Source organism: Capra hircus, chromosome 10 (assembly GCF_001704415.2).
Source record: "Capra hircus breed San Clemente chromosome 10, ASM170441v1, whole genome shotgun sequence".
In the NCBI taxonomy this organism is placed as follows: domain Eukaryota; kingdom Metazoa; phylum Chordata; class Mammalia; order Artiodactyla; family Bovidae; genus Capra; species Capra hircus.
This window is the reverse complement of record NC_030817.1, coordinates 78,082,455-78,099,572: the sequence shown is the minus strand read 5'-3', so window position 1 is coordinate 78,099,572 and position 17,118 is coordinate 78,082,455. Positions and strand designations below refer to the sequence as shown.

General features: G+C 39.8%; 2 gene segments (V, D, J or C); both read right to left on the bottom strand.

Moving 5' to 3' along the window:
- On the bottom strand, positions 3,724-4,482 carry LOC102171971. The segment is given in 2 exon segments: positions 3,724-4,238; positions 4,437-4,482. Coding segments are annotated over 2 exon segments (447 nt in total).
- LOC108636885 lies at positions 11,488-12,043 on the bottom strand. The segment is given in 2 exon segments: positions 11,488-11,834; positions 12,001-12,043. Coding segments are annotated over 2 exon segments (390 nt in total).

The following is a 17,118-nucleotide window of genomic DNA, read 5'->3' as shown; positions in this document are numbered from 1 at the left end:
TCTGAAGACTGGCTGACTTGAACCCAGGTTTCTCTGAATAAGAATGACAAAGGATTTATATTTCTTCTGATGGAAGTTGTAGGGAGGTTGTTAGGAAGAGAAGCTGTCTTAACCAAATGCCTACCTCTGGTGTCTGAGATGCTTTAAGTCTCATGTGCGAAAAATGGTCAGAATATCTCTTTAAACCATTGTGGTTTTCTGAGGTTCTTCTGGTCTTTTACAGAAAAGCAATTTCCAATTTAAGCAGCAGTGCCCTCCAGAGGCCAAATAGAGAACTACGGAGAAGTTCACTGTTTTCATTAAGATGCCCCACCTTTTACTGCCTTTCTGTGGTTGAATTTCAAAGCATTATGATGATGTACAGAAGAGGATTTATATGTTGTCAGCCTTGAACTGTATTAAATTTGGCTTTAAAAAAAACCACAGAATTGTGATTTTAAAATTCCCTGTGTTACTGGATAGCACAGGGGACTATATTCAATATCCAGGGGTAAACCATAATGGAAAAGAAAATAAAAAAGAAAGTCTATATATGTATAACTCAGTCACTTTACTCTACAGAAGAAATTAGCATAACATTGTCAATCAGCTATCCTTCAACTTTTAAGTGTTGAATACAAAATAATTTTTAGAATGAAACATAAAATCACAATGTTACGATTTTTTTAGTTTCCAGATTTAACTATGTGCCAGAAGAAATCCAATATATTTCAACTGCAGAAAGAGAAAGGCCATTAATCCAGAAGCCTTCACTAGTAAAGACAAAATTGAGACATTCTCAGATGAAGGAAAACTAAGAAAGTGGTCACCAGAAGACCTATCCTTATAATGTCTAAAGGAAGCTCTATAAATAGAAATAAAATTATAAAGGAAGGAGTCTTGAAACAACAAGAAGGAATAAAGAATACAATAAGCAAAAGTATGGATAAATACAGTAGACCAGTTATATTTGGTGAAAATATAGCATACTATATATGTTATATAATAATATAATTATATATCTGTAAATAATTATAACATTGTCTAATGAGGCTCTAAACACACATGGAGGGAATACTAAAGAAAATTATTTTATGAATGGGGAGAATAAATAGGTGTAGAGAGAGGCAATATTTATACACTTAATTCAAATAGATAAGATAATATTACCAATAGACTATGTTATGTATAATGCAATAACTGGAGCAACCATATAAAAACATCTTTACAATAAGACACATCTAAACACTATAGGAGTTTCCCCTGTGACTCAGACCGTAAAAGAATCTTCCTACAATGCAGGAGACCGGGTTCAGTCCCTGGGTTGACAAGATGCCCTGGAGAAGGGAACAGCTACCCACTCCAGTACTCTTGCTTGGAGAATTCCATGGTAGGTTACATCCATGAGGTCGCAAAGAGTCAGACACAACTGAGCAACTAACACACACACACACACACACAGCACTGCAGATAAACTGAAGTATAATCTTAGAAAATTTGACTAACTCACAAGAGGTTAGAGGGAAAAACATAGGGAACAAGAAAAAAGCACAAACAAAATATCAAATAAAATGGAAGGCTAAGCCCTAAAATATCAAGACATTAAAAGCAAGTGACCTACACACAAAGACTAAGACACAGAAGTTCATCTGAACACACCAGTGACAAAACAGTTCAGACAAAAAGTGGATTAAGAAACATGACCCAACTATAACTGTCTGGAAGAAATCCATTTCAAATAAGACATAGTCATCTTGAAAGTAAAAGTATGGAAAAAGATGTATTATGCAAACATTAATCAAATTATAATGGCTATATTAATATCAGATAAAGTGAACAGACTCCTGAACAAAGAAAACTACCAGAGACAGAGACACTATCTGCTGGTGAAGAAGGTGATTTACCAAGAAGACATAGCAATCCTAAATGTATGTGTACGAACTAACAGAGCTGAAAAATAGATGGAACAAAAATCAGAACTAAAAAGAAGAGACAAATCTAGAAATATAGTTAAATACTTCAATATTCGTCTCTCAACAACTGGTAGAATAACTTGCCAGAAAATCAGCAGATGTATAGAAGAACTCAATATCACCATTAACTAGTAGGATTTAATAGTCAGCTATACAACACTCCACCCAACCAGAGCAGAGTATACTTCTTTTCAAGTGTCCATGGAATATATACCAGGTGAGTCCAAATCTTGGGGCCTAAAAAAACTCAACAAATCTAATGTAAAAAGCTGAAATAGAAAGAGTATGTTCTCTAACCACAACGAAATAATAGTAGAAATAAATAACAGAAAGATATAGGAAAATTCCCAAACATTGGCAACCAAACAACACACTTCTTAATAATCTGTGGGTCATAGAGAAGGTCTCAGTGGAAATCATTGAATTTCTCATGAATTGAGTAAAAACGAAAATACAACATACCAAAATTGGGGGGACACAGCCAAAGAAGTATTGAGAGTGAAATTTTAGCACTACATGCAAATATTAAAAAAGAATAAAATCTCAGATAGATTATCTAAGCTTCTACCTGAAGAACCTAGACAAGGAAAAGATAAATTAATCCAGAACAAGCATAAGAAAATAATAAAGATAAAAGGAGAAATCAATAAAATTAAAAAGAGATAAACAATAGAGAAAATCAATGAAACAAAGAGTTAGTTCTCTAAGAGAATCAGTAAAACTGACAAACTTCTAGCAAAACAGACGAGTGGAGGGGAGTGGGAAGAACAGGGACAATGTCAGCAGGCTAATTAGCACTATGTCATCTTATGTGACTGGTTAAGGGTGAACATTTGCCTTCCCTCATAGCTCAACTGGTAAAGAATCCCCCTGCAATGCGGGAGACCTGGGCTTGATCCCTGGGTTGGAAAGATCCCCTGGAGAATTGAAAGGCTACCCACTCCAGTATTCTGGCCTGGAGAATTCCATGGACTGTATAGTCCACGGGGTCACAAAGAGTTGGACACGACTGAGAGACTTTCACTAACTAACAGTTGGTCCTGAGTTGAATGAACTTCCAAAGTATTATGCTAAGTAAAATAAACAATGCAAGAATGCCATGTGTTGTATGATTCCATTTGCATGGAATACATAAAATAAGTAAATCCGTGGTCAGAAAGCAGTTAGTGGCTTCCAGGGACATGTGCGTGGGGAGCATGGGGAGTGACTGTTTCATGGGTGTGTGGTTTTCTCTTGGGGTGATGACAAGGTTTCAAATCTAGGTAGAGGGAGTGACTGTGCCGTGTTGTGAATATACCAGATGCACACTTAGCTGTTCGTTTAAAAGAGTGAACTATGTGAAATGTTACTTATTCTCAACAAAACTACTGTTGTTTAACTTTTTATTTTATATCAGAGAATAGCTGATTAACAATGCTGTGTTATTTTCAGGTGTACATCAAAGCGATTCTGCTATGCATATACATGTATCTATTCTTTTTCAAATTCTTTTCCCATTTAGATTGTAAAACTATTATTTAAATTGAAGCTGATGAAAATATAATGATCAAAGAATTCACAATATAATTTTAGATCATTTTATCAGATTTTAAAACGTATTTATTTTAATTGGAGGGTAATTACTTTGCAATATTGTGATGGTCTTTGCCATACATCAACATGAATCGGCCACAGGTATACCTGAGTCCCCACCATCCTGAACACCCCTCCCACCTCCCCCGCCACCCTATCCCTCCGGGTTGTCCCAGAGCCCGGGCTTTGGGGGCCCTGCTGCATGCATGGAGCTTGCGCTGCTCATCTGTGTTACCTACGGGAATGCACATGTTTCAGGGCTCTCCTCTCAAGTCATCCTACCCTTGCTAATTGCCTCTATCTGGAAGGAAAGTCAATACAGGAACCCCTTAATGGAAAAAGTTTCCTCAGCGCCAAGACAGGACGTGGTTGGAGCCCCATCTGCAGTTTGAGTACTGGGAACAGGTTCCCTGGGTGCACTGTGCCTCACAGCATAGAGGTAGGTGGTCGAGTCACTGTGCTGAGAAGTTGCAATGTATAAAGCACTGTGTCTTGACGATTTATCCAACGAGACTGTAATTCTTCCACTTGCTTGCTCTTTCTGGTTCGCCTGAATTGACAACAGAGATATGAGCCCTTTCCCCGGATCCTGCCTGAACCACTGAAGGAAGTACAGAGCGCTGTCGGTGTGACTGCAGTTGAGAACCAAGCTGTCTCCCTCTCTCACGCTCAGAGCTTCAGGACTCTGACTCACGTCCTGTTTACTGCTCACCCCTGTTCAGAAAGAGAAAACAGAGACAGGCTGGTAAGCTGCTGATTATTCTTTGGAAACTAATTTTAAGTTTACTTTTTCGCTCTCCACAGGAACTCCCAGAAACCATGCAGGTACAGCTCCCTGACTTTCTATCTTCCCTGGAGAGGATATCCGGGAGTTGCCCCTTCTTTGCCTGTTTCCAAATCCCTCTAACTCACAGTCTAGTTGTAACCAAAGGATGAGCAGGCTCAGGGATGCGTCCATTCCTCTGTCACGTAGACTCACTGAGAACTGAATTCTTGTGTGTAAAATGTTCGAGGACTCACAGGATAAAAGATATGCTTTGCTGCCTCTTGTGTCCAAAACTTTCTACAGGAAACAGCGTCAGCCCAGCCAATCAGAGCAAGTCACACAGGCACGGAGGAGGACAGCGCCAGAAGCCCAGCTGCCAAGAGTGGGAGGTTGCCGTGGAAACACCATCACCTCAAGACCGAGCCCAGCCTTGCCAGAGAACTGCTCATCTCTTTCCCTCCTCTTTCTCTCCTCCTGGGGAAAACAATTTTTAACACATCAGATTTGTAGAATGTGGCTAAGTATGTACTTAGAGGGGTCTCTCTGACGGCTCAAACAGTAAAGAATCTTCCTGCAATGCAGGAGACCCAAGTTTGATCCCTGGGTGGGGAAGATCCCTTGGAGATAGGAATGACAATCCACTCCAGTATTGTTGCCTGGAAAATTCCATGGACAGAGGAGCCTGCTGGGCTACAGTCCATGAGGTGGCAAAGACTCAGACACTACTGAGTAACCAATATACATAGGTACCTAGAGAGAAATGTAAGCGTAAATGCTTATGTTAGAAAATAAGAAATTGTAAGTTTTACTGCACAGCTGCAGCTGAACCTCTTCAGATTCCTGTAACTGCTCCCTCCTCTTGCCACTTCAATTCTTCAGAATTGTTTTCTTTAATTCACATTTTCTTAAAAATCCCTTTCTATCATTTCTAAGCCATCAGGTTGCAAAAAGAGTTAAGAATCATAATATTCACATTCAATGTGTGTGATAAATCAGGAAATGGGCACTTTCACATCCTATAACTGAAGTATAAGCTAAATAAGATTCATAGGTGCTATTTACATATCATTGGCCAGAAATTCCACTTGTCTGAGAATTTTTTAAGAAATAGCCTTATAAATACATTATAAAATTGCATATTGTATGCAGCAAGGATATTTAAATATCCTTCAATACAAATATTCGATATGTTATGATAGATCTGTATTATAATATAATATACAGTTGTCAATGGAGAAGGCGATGGCACCCCACTCCAGTACTCTTGTCTGGAAAATCCCATGGACGGAGGAGACTGGTAGGCTGCACTCCATGGGGTCGCTAAGAGTCGGACACGACTGAGTGACTTCCCTTTCACTCTTTCCTTTCATGCATTGGAGAAGGAAATGGCAACCCACTCCAGTGTTCTTGCCTGGAGAATCCCAGGGATGGGGGAGCCTGATGGGCTGCCGTCTATGGGGTCACACAGAGTCGGACACGACTGAAGTGACTTAGCAGTAGCAGCATACAGTTGTCAAAAGAGTAAGTAGACTTATTTCTGACTTGCAAAGATTTTTTGGACTTATTCAAACTGGTTATTTACATTTTAAATTAATTCTTGTTGAAGTATAACTGATTTACAATGTTATGTTACTTTCTACTATATAGCAGAATATTTTTGAACTGTTTAACTCTGGAGATTTTATTTTTTAATTCTCATTTTATGTTGCCTGCAGCATTTATCTTAGAAATCCCTTCATTTTTAAACATGTTTAAGGCTCAGTTGCACTCATCTCACACACTAGTAAAGTAATGCTCAAAATTCTCCAAGCCAGGCTTCAGCAATATGTGAACCGTGAACTTCCAGATGTTCAAGCTGGTTTTAGAAAAGGCAGAGGAACCAGAGATCAAATTGCCAACATCTGCTGGATCATTGAAAAAGCAAAAGAGTTCCAGAAAAACATCTATTTCTGCTTTATTGACTATGCCAAAGCCTTTGACTGTGTGGATCACAATAAACTATGAAAAATTCTTCAAGAGATGGGAATACCAGACCACCTGACCTGCCTCTTGAGAAACCTATATGCAGGTCAGGAAGCAACAGTTAGAACTGGACATGGAACAACAGACTGGTTCCAAATAGGAAAAGGAGTATGTCAAGGCTGTATATTGTCACCCTGCTTATTTAACTTATGTGCAGAGTACATCATGAGAAACACTGGACTGGAAGAAGCACAAGCTGGAATCAAGATTGCCGGGAGAAATATCAATCACCTCAGATATGCAGATGACAGCACCCTTATGGCAGAAGGTGAAGAGGAACTAAAAAGCCTCTTGATGAAAGTGAAAGTGGAGAGTGAAAAAGTTGGCCTAAAGCTCAACATTCAGAAACCTAAGATCATGGCATCTGGTCCCATCACTTCATGGGAAATGGATGGGGAAACAGTGGAAACAGTGTCAGACTTTATTTTTTGAGGCTCCAAAATGACTGCAGACGATGATTGCAGCCACGAAATTAAAAGACGCTTACTCCTTGGAAGGAAAGTTATGACCAACCTAGACAGTATATTCAAAAGCAGAGACATTACTTTGCCAACAAAGGTCTGTCTAGTCAAGGCTATGGTTTTTCCAGTGGTCATGTATGAATGTGAAAGTTGGACTGTGAATAAAGCTGAGTGCTGAAGAATTGGTGCTTTTGAACTGTGGTGTTGGAGAAGACTCTTGCGAGTCCCTTGGACTGCAAGGAGATCTAACCAGTCCATTCTAAAGGAGATTGGTCCTGGGTGTTCTTTGGAAGGAATGATGCTAAAGCTGAAACTCCAATACTTTGGCCACCTCATGCGAAGAGTTGACTCATTGGGAAAGACTCTCATGCTGGGAGGGCTTGAGGGCAGGAGGAGAAGGGGATAACACAGGATGAGATGGCCGGATGGCATCACCGACTCAATGGACATGAGTTTTGGTGAACTCCAGGAGTTGGTGATGGACAGGGAGGCCTGGCGTGCTGTGATTCATGGGGTCGCAAAGAGTCGGACACGACTGAGCGACTGGACTGAACTGAACTGAAGGCTAAATTTCCTTATCTGAGGATAGATTAATATTAGTTTGTGTGTTTTAGATTATAAAAAGAGTATCTAACGTGCTGAGTAATGGACTTGGCATATGGTAGTGGTCCAATAAATGATAATAAACACTCTGATGCTGAAGATGAAAATGACAAAAAGACAGCAGTTAAAATAAGAATCTCATGATAATTCTCTGATCTATTCCACTGAAGACATTGGCAGACTATAAAGCTATAAAAACAAAAGATTAAAACTGAACAAAACCAGATGATATGGATAAGAATACCTTGTCTCTCTCCTTGAATCAGGAAGCTTCCACTTCTTCTTCCCTTCTTTGCAAACCTCCCCTCTTCTACCCACAAAGGAGGAGTAAGGAGGGCCGATTCTGTCATTCAGAGTCCATTTCTGAGAAGGAGATTGAAAAAAAAAGTGAAAATGCTAGTCGCTCACTCATGTCCAGCTCTTTGTGACCCCATGACCGGCATCCTGCCAGGTTCCTCTGTCCATGGAATTCTCCAAGCAAGCATACTAGAGTGAGTAGCCAATCCCTTCTCCAGGGGATCTTCTTGACCAGGGATTGAACCCGTGTCTTCTGCACTGCAGGCGGATTCTTTACCATCTAAGCCACCAGAGAAGCCCAGAAGATCAGTTCTCAGTCTAACTTAAAACATAGGACTCCAGAGTCCACTTATTCTGCTTATAGCTCCTGCATTTTGAAGTCTTTGCCTACCTGTGATAATGCATTTCTATAGAGGGCTAATTTAGTGCCCTGGGAATGGCTGCCTCTTCTTTCTCTTTCAGCCCAAATGCCTGAAAAGTAAATCAACTCTTGGCCAATTTGAGGTGTGTCCTATCTTTCCATCTCATCCTTATAGGAATTCTGAGCTTGCTATTCTGGATTCAGAAGGAAGTAGGAAACTCTACTTAGGCATGAACCTCAAACCCACCTTTCCTAGAGGTAATCAGAGGACCAGTGATATTAGGTCCTGGAGGAAATTAGGTCCAAGGGTCAGCTAAAAGTCCTTCTTCACTTTCTGTTTGGATTAAGCTAATACATACAGCATCTTCAGGAATCTTCCCAGTGGTGAGCAGGGCAGGATTTGGCCATTCTTAGGTCCCTGACAATGTCACCATAGGATATTAAATCCCCACTTCAAATGGAAATATTTTAGTTGAATAGTAATGAATATATGACATATCAAAACATGTAAGATGCAGCAAAAGCAGTACAGGAAGCCCCTGACTTACGGTTTTCCAACTTTACAATGGTGCAAACATAAGATGGGTTCAGTAGGAACTGCACTTCTAGTTTTGAATTTTGATTTTTCATGGGCCAGTATGATGCTGTCTTTTAATGCTGAACATCAGCAGCTAGATGCAGCTCCCAGTCAGTGACTCGATTGCAAAAACAACCAACACACAACCATCCTGAACCTAGACAGCCACTCAGTTTTTCATCTTCAGTACAGCACCAAAAAAATTATACAGGGCAGTCAGCATCAAATTATAAGGCAGGCTTTCTATTAGACAATTTTGTCCAACTGTTGGCTAATGTAAGTGTTCTGAACATGTTTAAGGTAGGCTAGGCTGAGCGATGATGTTCAGAGTTCAGGTGTATTAAATTAACTTTGGACTAAAGATATTATCAGCTTATGATCAGTTTTTGGGCACATAACACCATTGTAGTCAAAGAATATTTGTAATTAGAGACAAATTTATGAGTTTAAATTATATTTGTCAGGAAAGAAGAAATGTTGAGAATTAATAGGCAAAGTTGCAACTCAAAGAACTAGAAAAATATCAAGTTAAAATAAAAGAAAGTAAAGGCAGCAAATAATAAAACATGAGCAGAAAAAAATAATTTATCAACCATCATAAGAGGAAAATAAATATATAAAGAACCCTTTATCTCTTAAACTAACTGAATCCATAATTTAAGGATTATTAAGTTTGTCCCATAAGGCTATGCTTACATGGTCTCACTATAGTGAACTTTCTGAAAATTGTTCTAAATCATTAAAAAGCCTACACAAATTCTTCTATAGGTAGAAAAGAAGCCATAAATTGCAAGTTACCTAATAACCATTAAAATCTTGATACCAAAATCTGACATTAACATGGAAAAGAAAAAGCTGAATACTAGTATCATTCAGGAAAATGGGGGGAAAGTGTGCAATAAAATAATAGCAAATCAATGTTTCATTATGTAAAAAGGACAAAATAACATTCCTAAGAGCACTTAACTCTAGAAACGAAAGTTGGTTTCACATTTAAAAATCAATTTAAATAAATAATGAATATTTATCAAAAACACCATAACTAATAATCACAGTGAAATATTGAATGCTTTACCTCTGAGTTTGGGAATAAGAAGAATTCTATTCAACACTTTATAGGTGATCTTAGCCAGTTAAGTAGGACTTGCTATATCATTTGTGGGTTGCAGTTAAAATGAAAATGCAGAATGCCAAGTGGGCTGAGGAGTCATCTGGTAGGACCACTGCCCAGACCCCAGACCTACTGAAGAGCTTTCAGTTGGTGAACACACAGAGGTGCTGGGCGAGTGGTCCCTGGAGAGGCCGCGGAAGCTCTTCAGCTCCCCTCACAAACTGACCCTACAGGCCTCTGCCATCTGGATATTCACCTGTATCCTTTATCATAGGCTTTTATAATAAACAGGTAAAAATAAGTGAAATATTTCCCCTAATTCTGTGAGTCACTCTAGCGAATTAATTGAGCCCAGGGTTTGGTTTGGTTTTGTCTTGTTTGGGGAATCTTCTATCTACAATCTTTTGTTCAGAAGCACAGTTGATCACTTGGGCTTTTGATTGTCATGCTTTTTTCAAGTAGGAAGTGTCAGAACTGACTAGAATGATAGGATACTCAGGTGGGATTGCAGAGAATTGGTTGGTATGGGGAAAAACACATTTGGTGACCAGAAATGGTTTGTGTGAGTAGTAAAGGAGACTCATAGGAAAGAAGGACATAATAGGGCAGAGCTGGGTTTTTCCCTACACAAGAAGGAAAAAAAATCTGTTTAAAAATTTTTTTTCCTCACACACAGCTTTTTTCACAATAGCACAAAACTGTAATCAATCCAAACAATCCAAATATCTACTTCTGGGAGGATGGATAATTAAATTGTTAGATATTCATATAGAGGAACTCTACACATCAATTAAAAAAAGAACAAATAAGAGATAAGCAAAGCAACATCAATGAATTGCAAAGATATTATCTTGAGTGAAGAAAACCAGATATAATATATATATTATGCATGTAGATATTAACCAGGGTGAAACTTCATTGAGTTCTAAGCTTCAGTTTTATACACTTTATTATATGTGTTGTACCTCAGTTACAGAGAGAGAGAGAAGAGAAAGCCAAGGATCGTTTTGAATGTTGAGATAAATGTCAGTGTCATCACCTGAGAATAAAGAGTGGTTCCTCTGGGGAGGCAAAAATAGACTATGTGGAAGAGAGAGAAGAAAAAGAGAGTGCTATTTGATTATGTAAATAAATGAGAGTATTATTTTGATTAAAAAAAAGAAATTTTATTTTTAAAAAGGATGAGAAAGTGAGAATCTCAGATGAGACGAGGTTAAAAAATAATCATTGGCTTTATCACCACCAAAGCCACTGGTTTAAGTGAGAACATCTCTCAGAGTAATGCTCACAGAAGTCAGGTTTAAGGAGGGGAGGACTGGACTTGAAGAAATGGAGACAGTAAGTCTATACAGTCAACTAAGATGATTACTAAGGAGAAGAGAAATGTAGTAATAGGGCTGGTGGAGATATAACCTTCGAGAATGTATTAAAATGGGAAAGATTCTCTTACAGACATGTGGCCAGATTATTACAAGAGAATGTCAAAAAAATTATTTCAGGGAAGAAGGTAGATTCCTGCGGCGTCTTTTCAAGGGGCCCAAGACTCCATACCACCACTATCCCTTTCAAATCTACACGAGGGGAGCTCTGGGCTGTTTAAAAGAGCAGACTGATCCATGGGCACACAGAGGACACTGCCTAGGGTCCTGGACAAAAGGCCCAGTAACCTCTACTGTCTGACTGCGTCACAAGAGTTCGTTCTCCATGGGACCACTTGGGAAGAGGCTCTAGGTGCTCAGGAGGAAGGAAAACAGCAAAGATGCCCTTATTCTAGAGCCGCAGCCTCAAGGTTTGGGTACAATCTGCAGGTGCCTGGGGAGCATTGTGTCTCCACAGCGCAGAGGTATGTGGCTGAGTCCTCGGGTTTGGGGGCTCCGATGAGCAGAGAACTTCCCTTCTTTAACAAGGTGGCTCTCAGTCTTTCTTTCTGCTTTTCATCCCCAACTGAGTAAAGAAGGAAGAGGAGTTCGGGGCCCTTTCCAGGATCTTGTCTATACCACTGTAGCCCGCTAAAACTGCTGACAGTGTAGCTGCAGTTGAGACTGAGACTGTCCCCCTCCTGGATTCTCAGGGTCTGAGGACTCTGCTCCACTCGGTCTTCACCACTCAACCCTGTTCAGGAAAACAAAATCAGAAACAACACAAAGCTTTCAGTTCAGCAGTACTTGAAAGTTCCAACACAAAGCCTGGGATGAGCAGTGTCTAAACTCCTCTCTCTCTCCTCCCCATCTTTGGGAAAATGTGCCCGTAGGGTCCCATCTCTTAACCTGCAACTTACATCCAAGCTGCAGCCACAAGACTATGAATGCACATTCCAGCATGTTCTCCATCCTGCCGTCTCACTCTTGATACAATCTTAATGATTCCAAATCTTCTCCCTTGAGGAGCTGCTCCTGTGTCTTAGTTCTTCTCTAATGCACAGGAGAGCCTTTCTGTTCTGGGCTCAGCCAATCACGAGCAAATCCTCTAGTAGCTGTCATGCTTTTGGCTTTTAAGGCACTGGAAAAATGAAAGGAATGGAATCACTGCCACCTGGTGGTCACACATATAAACATCTCACAGGACCAACTATGCCACCTACAAAGACAAATATTGAGGGAGGGACATCTTTTATGTTGGTGGCCACAGTGCATAGGAGGTCTAACTCAGTAATGAGAAAAGCCTTCTCTGCCTGCAATTTTAATCGTGTCATTGTTCCTTGAATGTACTTTAAAGCTAAACTGCTACCAACGGTTATAGGAGTTGAGCCCAAGCATCAGTGTAACGGGGCTTACCAGGTGGCAGTACTGCCAAAGAACCCATCTGCCAGTGCAAGAGCTGCAAGAGACATGGGTTCAATCCCTGGGTCGGGAAGGTCCCTGGAGGAGGGCATGGCAGCCCACTCCCATATTCTTGCCTGGAGAATCCCATGGACAGAGGAGCTTGGCAGGCTACAGTCCGTGGGGTCGCAGGGAGTCAGACACGACTGAAGGGACTTAGCAGCAGCGGCATAGGTGTGATGGACTGTGTCTCCCTCTACGGTACACAAGAATCTCACAGTGAGACCGTAAAGAGGCTAGAGTGCTGAGGGAAGCAGAGGGAGAGAACAGCTGTGCATCTGACTGGAAACCTGTTTGGCAGAGAATTGGGAATATAAGTTAAGAAATCCATTTCTTCAAATAATTTTATGCCCGGCTTCAGGGACCAAGCAAAACTAAAACTCAGGGTCAAGAACTTGATAGATCTTGGGAGAACAGAACGGGCGATCATGGCAGAGGGAAAGAAGAGCTCTCCGATATAGACATCAGACAGGTCAGAAAGTCGCAGGGCAGAGTGGGTCGCAGAAGACAAGTACAGCAAAACTAGCGTTGCTTAATGTGCTTGATTCTATGACACCCACTGGATTTTGTCATTGAACGTTTGTCTGTGTTGTGGACTTGACCACCATTTATAGGAGCTCTCTTAAGACTTGTCTGAACAGCACACTCTGCCCAACCCCATCAGCTTCAATGCGGAAAAAGAGCATCAGCTCTCACCCGCACTGTTCTGATGTCACTTGATCCTTTACCCGCTCAGTGACAAGAAAGAATAAGCAGCACAGACGTTCTTACAGTAACAGTGTTTGGAGTTTGTTGTTCTTGGACTTTTTATTTGAAAATTTGGTAATTTCTCAGTGATTTAAAAGTCATTGAACTAAATAATATCCATTTAGCATCCTTTGATTTAATTCATTTTAACCACACTTAGCAAGCTCTCTTACAATCATATTTAGAAGGCAGATTTTCTTTGTTTCTGAATGTGTATCTCAGAAAGAAGATGAGAAAGATAACTGCAAGATAAATGCAGGAGCTCTTTGTAGAATAGACACTAACTGAATCCAGGAGCTGAATGAGGGATGTGTAATGAAGCTCAAGAGATGACTTACAGTTGCGAACATTATGGAAATTGCATGCCATTTTTTAAATACTTTCGATTTTGAATCACATGACTGAGTGACTGAACTGAATAGATTCATGGAAGTTTCCAAAATGTACAAGGAGGCTTTGGGTACTCTTTATCCGGTCTCCTCCATGGTATCTAAACCAGGAAATTAACATTAGTAAAATCCACAGGTTTCAGTTTTTAGATTTCCCCAGTTTTGCATACAGTCATTTTCGCGTATGTGTGTAGCTCTATTCAACTTTACACACGTACAGATTCACGTATTCATGTGTATCACATGTATAGGTTACACACGTACAGATTCATGCATTCATGGATATCACATGTAGGTTCATCACCACAATCGAGACGCACGACTGTTTCATCATAACAAGGCTTCCCAAGGCCATGCACACCTTTGCACCCACACTGATCCCCTTCCCTAATCACTAACCCCAGACAATCACTAGTCTGTTCTTCGTCCATACAATTTTGTTGTTTAGTAATGTCACAGAGTGGCTTCCCTGGGGGCTCAATGGTAAAAGAATCTGCCTGCCAAGGCGGGAAATGCAGGCTTACTCCTTGGGTCAGGAAGAGCCTCTGGAGAAGGAAATGGCAAGCCACTCCAGTATTCTTGCCTGGGAAATCTCATGGAGAGAGGAGCCTGGTGGGAGTCCATGGGATTGCAAAGAGTCAGGCATGACTTATCCACTAAACAACAACAATGTCCTAGAAATGGAATTATATAGAAGTAACCTATGAGATTTTTTTCACTTAGCATAAGTAGTAAAATCATGAGATCTATCCAAGTCACTGTATGTGTCCAGCGTGTTGGTCTTTTTATTTCTGAATAGCATTCCATGGTATAGATGCGCCACAGTTTGCTTAGCCGGTAACCCCTGAGGGACACTGGGTTGTTTCCACATTTCGACTGCTGTGAATAAAGCTGTTATGAATATTCAGGTACAAGTTTTTATGTGAATAAAATATTTTATTTATTTAGAATAAGTATCCAAATGTGTGATTCCATGTTTAGCTTTATGAGAAACTGCCAAGCTATTTTCCAGAATGCCCGTATCATTTTATATCTTCACCAGCAATTTGTGAGTGATTGAGCTTTTCCCACGTTTGCCAGAATTTTGTGTTATCACCATTTTTTATTCTAGCCCCACTGAGATTTGTGTAGTGATATTTCATTGTGGCTTTAATTTGCATTTCTCTGATGGTTAATATTGTTGAACATCTTTTCAGGTGCTGATTTGGAGTCTATATATCCCTTCTTTGGTGAAATACCTGTTCGAGTCCAAGGCTCGTTTTCTTCCCTCATAGCTCAGTTGGTAAAGAATCCACCTGGAATGCAGGATCCCAGTTTCGATCCCTGGGTTAGAAAGATCCACTGGAGAAGGGAAAGGCTACCCACTCTGTTCTGGCCTGGAGAATTCCATGGACTGTCTAGCCCAACGGGTCGCAAAAAGTCGGACACAACCGAGCAACTTTCACTTTCACCCCCAGTTCTGTAACTTATCTTTTCATATTTTAACAGGGTCTTTTACAGAGGAAAGGTTTTTAATTTTGATTCAGTTTGGTGTGTGCATGTGTGTGTGAGTGTATCACGCTTTCAGTGTCAGATCTAAGATTTACTGAGCTGCAAGCCTGAAGTTTTTCTCTTATTTTTTTTTAGAGTTGTATAGTTTTATATTTTACATTTAAGTCCATGATCCATTTTGAGTTAACCTTTATAATGTATATATTTTTAAATAATTTTTAAAGGGGCTGTGTCATCATCTTTGTTCCAGCCTTTACCTATTTGCTGTTATTAAGTAACTCGTTCAAAGCAACATAACCAAAATGTGGATTGAAGACTTCTCATAGGGGAGTGAGAAAAAATTTGTTCTTTGAGCCTGTGACTTTCCCTTTTTTATACTTACTGTGATTTCTCTACCTAAAAGAGTAAAGTTAAAATTGTAGTAAAAAGCCAAGCCCTTCTCAATTCATCGCCTCTGAAATCCTCTATTGTGTATTATAGGGCAATGCTTTCTAGTATAGATTCAGATAATGGTTACATCTGTCTTATGATTGAAGATAACCGTAATCTCTTCTAACATTCACATTTCTTTAATTTTAAAGTTCTCTGAGAAAAATGCCTATCAATCTTTAAGTCATCAAACTGAGCTAAAAGTCAGAATCTCCTTTCTTGTGTATAACTTCTTTCCTATAATTGAGCGTGAGTTTCTTGAAGAAGAGAATATTCTTTACAAATTGCCCCAAGAATGAAAATTCCCTCTTTCTGTTATTGCTTTTTGAGAAAATTACAGGCTTCCATGGACCTTGTTTTCACAGACAGCATTCCAAGGTCAAATAGCTCATTTCTCCAAGGATGTAGTGATTCTTCCTTCTACTGTCCCAGGGGCAGAATCTTTTAAATACCAATTTTTTTAATACAAATATTACAATTGAGGATAACACTTTCTAAACATTTTCTTGAGGGTTGTGAATCCAGGAGCTTAAAATTGTTCTTGATCAAAACTAAGTCAGGCCTTGAAAACAGAAACTAGAAAAACAGACAAGGCATTTTTCCTGTCTTAGGCTAGGACTCCCAGTGGTAGGAGTGTTTTATCCCTAAACCAGGTCTTTAGATTTGAAAGAGAAAATATGCAAAGAAGCAGCACAAGTCCCTGGCAACGGTAAAGGTAAATAGAGACGGAGAGTGTGACACCATGCAGTGTACTCATGGGCAGTATCTAGTGTATGGAGAACACCTGTTACACAAAGTCATTTCCTTTGAACCCTGGAAATTAGGATGGAAAGGGAAAGTATTGGGACTCAGAGAGAACTAAGGTAACTATGACTTCCTTTCAGTCTGGACCACTGCTCCCTCCTTGCCCACTACCATCCTTAGCTTAATAGGATTCATATCTTTAGCCACAGCAAGTAAAATACTTGAGGCTAAAATTCGAAGATTAAGAAGTCTAGAGATGAAAGCAGAAGAGATAATACAGGGGTACATTAACATTGGCTGAAACCTAGAAGAATCACTGATAAGAGGGACTTCCAAGTTTACAAGAGAACAAGTCTATATACCTTATTGTAGACTCACTCAGGTGATTAAGATGCTCTGTCTATGCCACAAGGAGGGAAGCCGTTTATTTAATTGCAAGCCTGAAATAGTACCATATGAAGAAAATCTGTTTAACAGAAGGGAACTTATGACACATATAAACAGAAGTATTCTTATGCTGATGAGAAATGAACTGCAAGAAATAATAGATCCGCAATTACCTAACAGCATCCAAAGGGTAGAAGCTCTACATCTGTTGATTTTATGAATTAATTATTCTTTTTCAGTCAACCAGTATTTACTGTGTAACCACTATGCGCTATGTACTGTGTAATGTACAATGCGTTCACATTTCTGACCCTATGGAGCTCACAGTTATAGTCATGACAGAGACATACTTTGTCAGCAAAAGCTCCATATAGTCAAACTATGATTTTT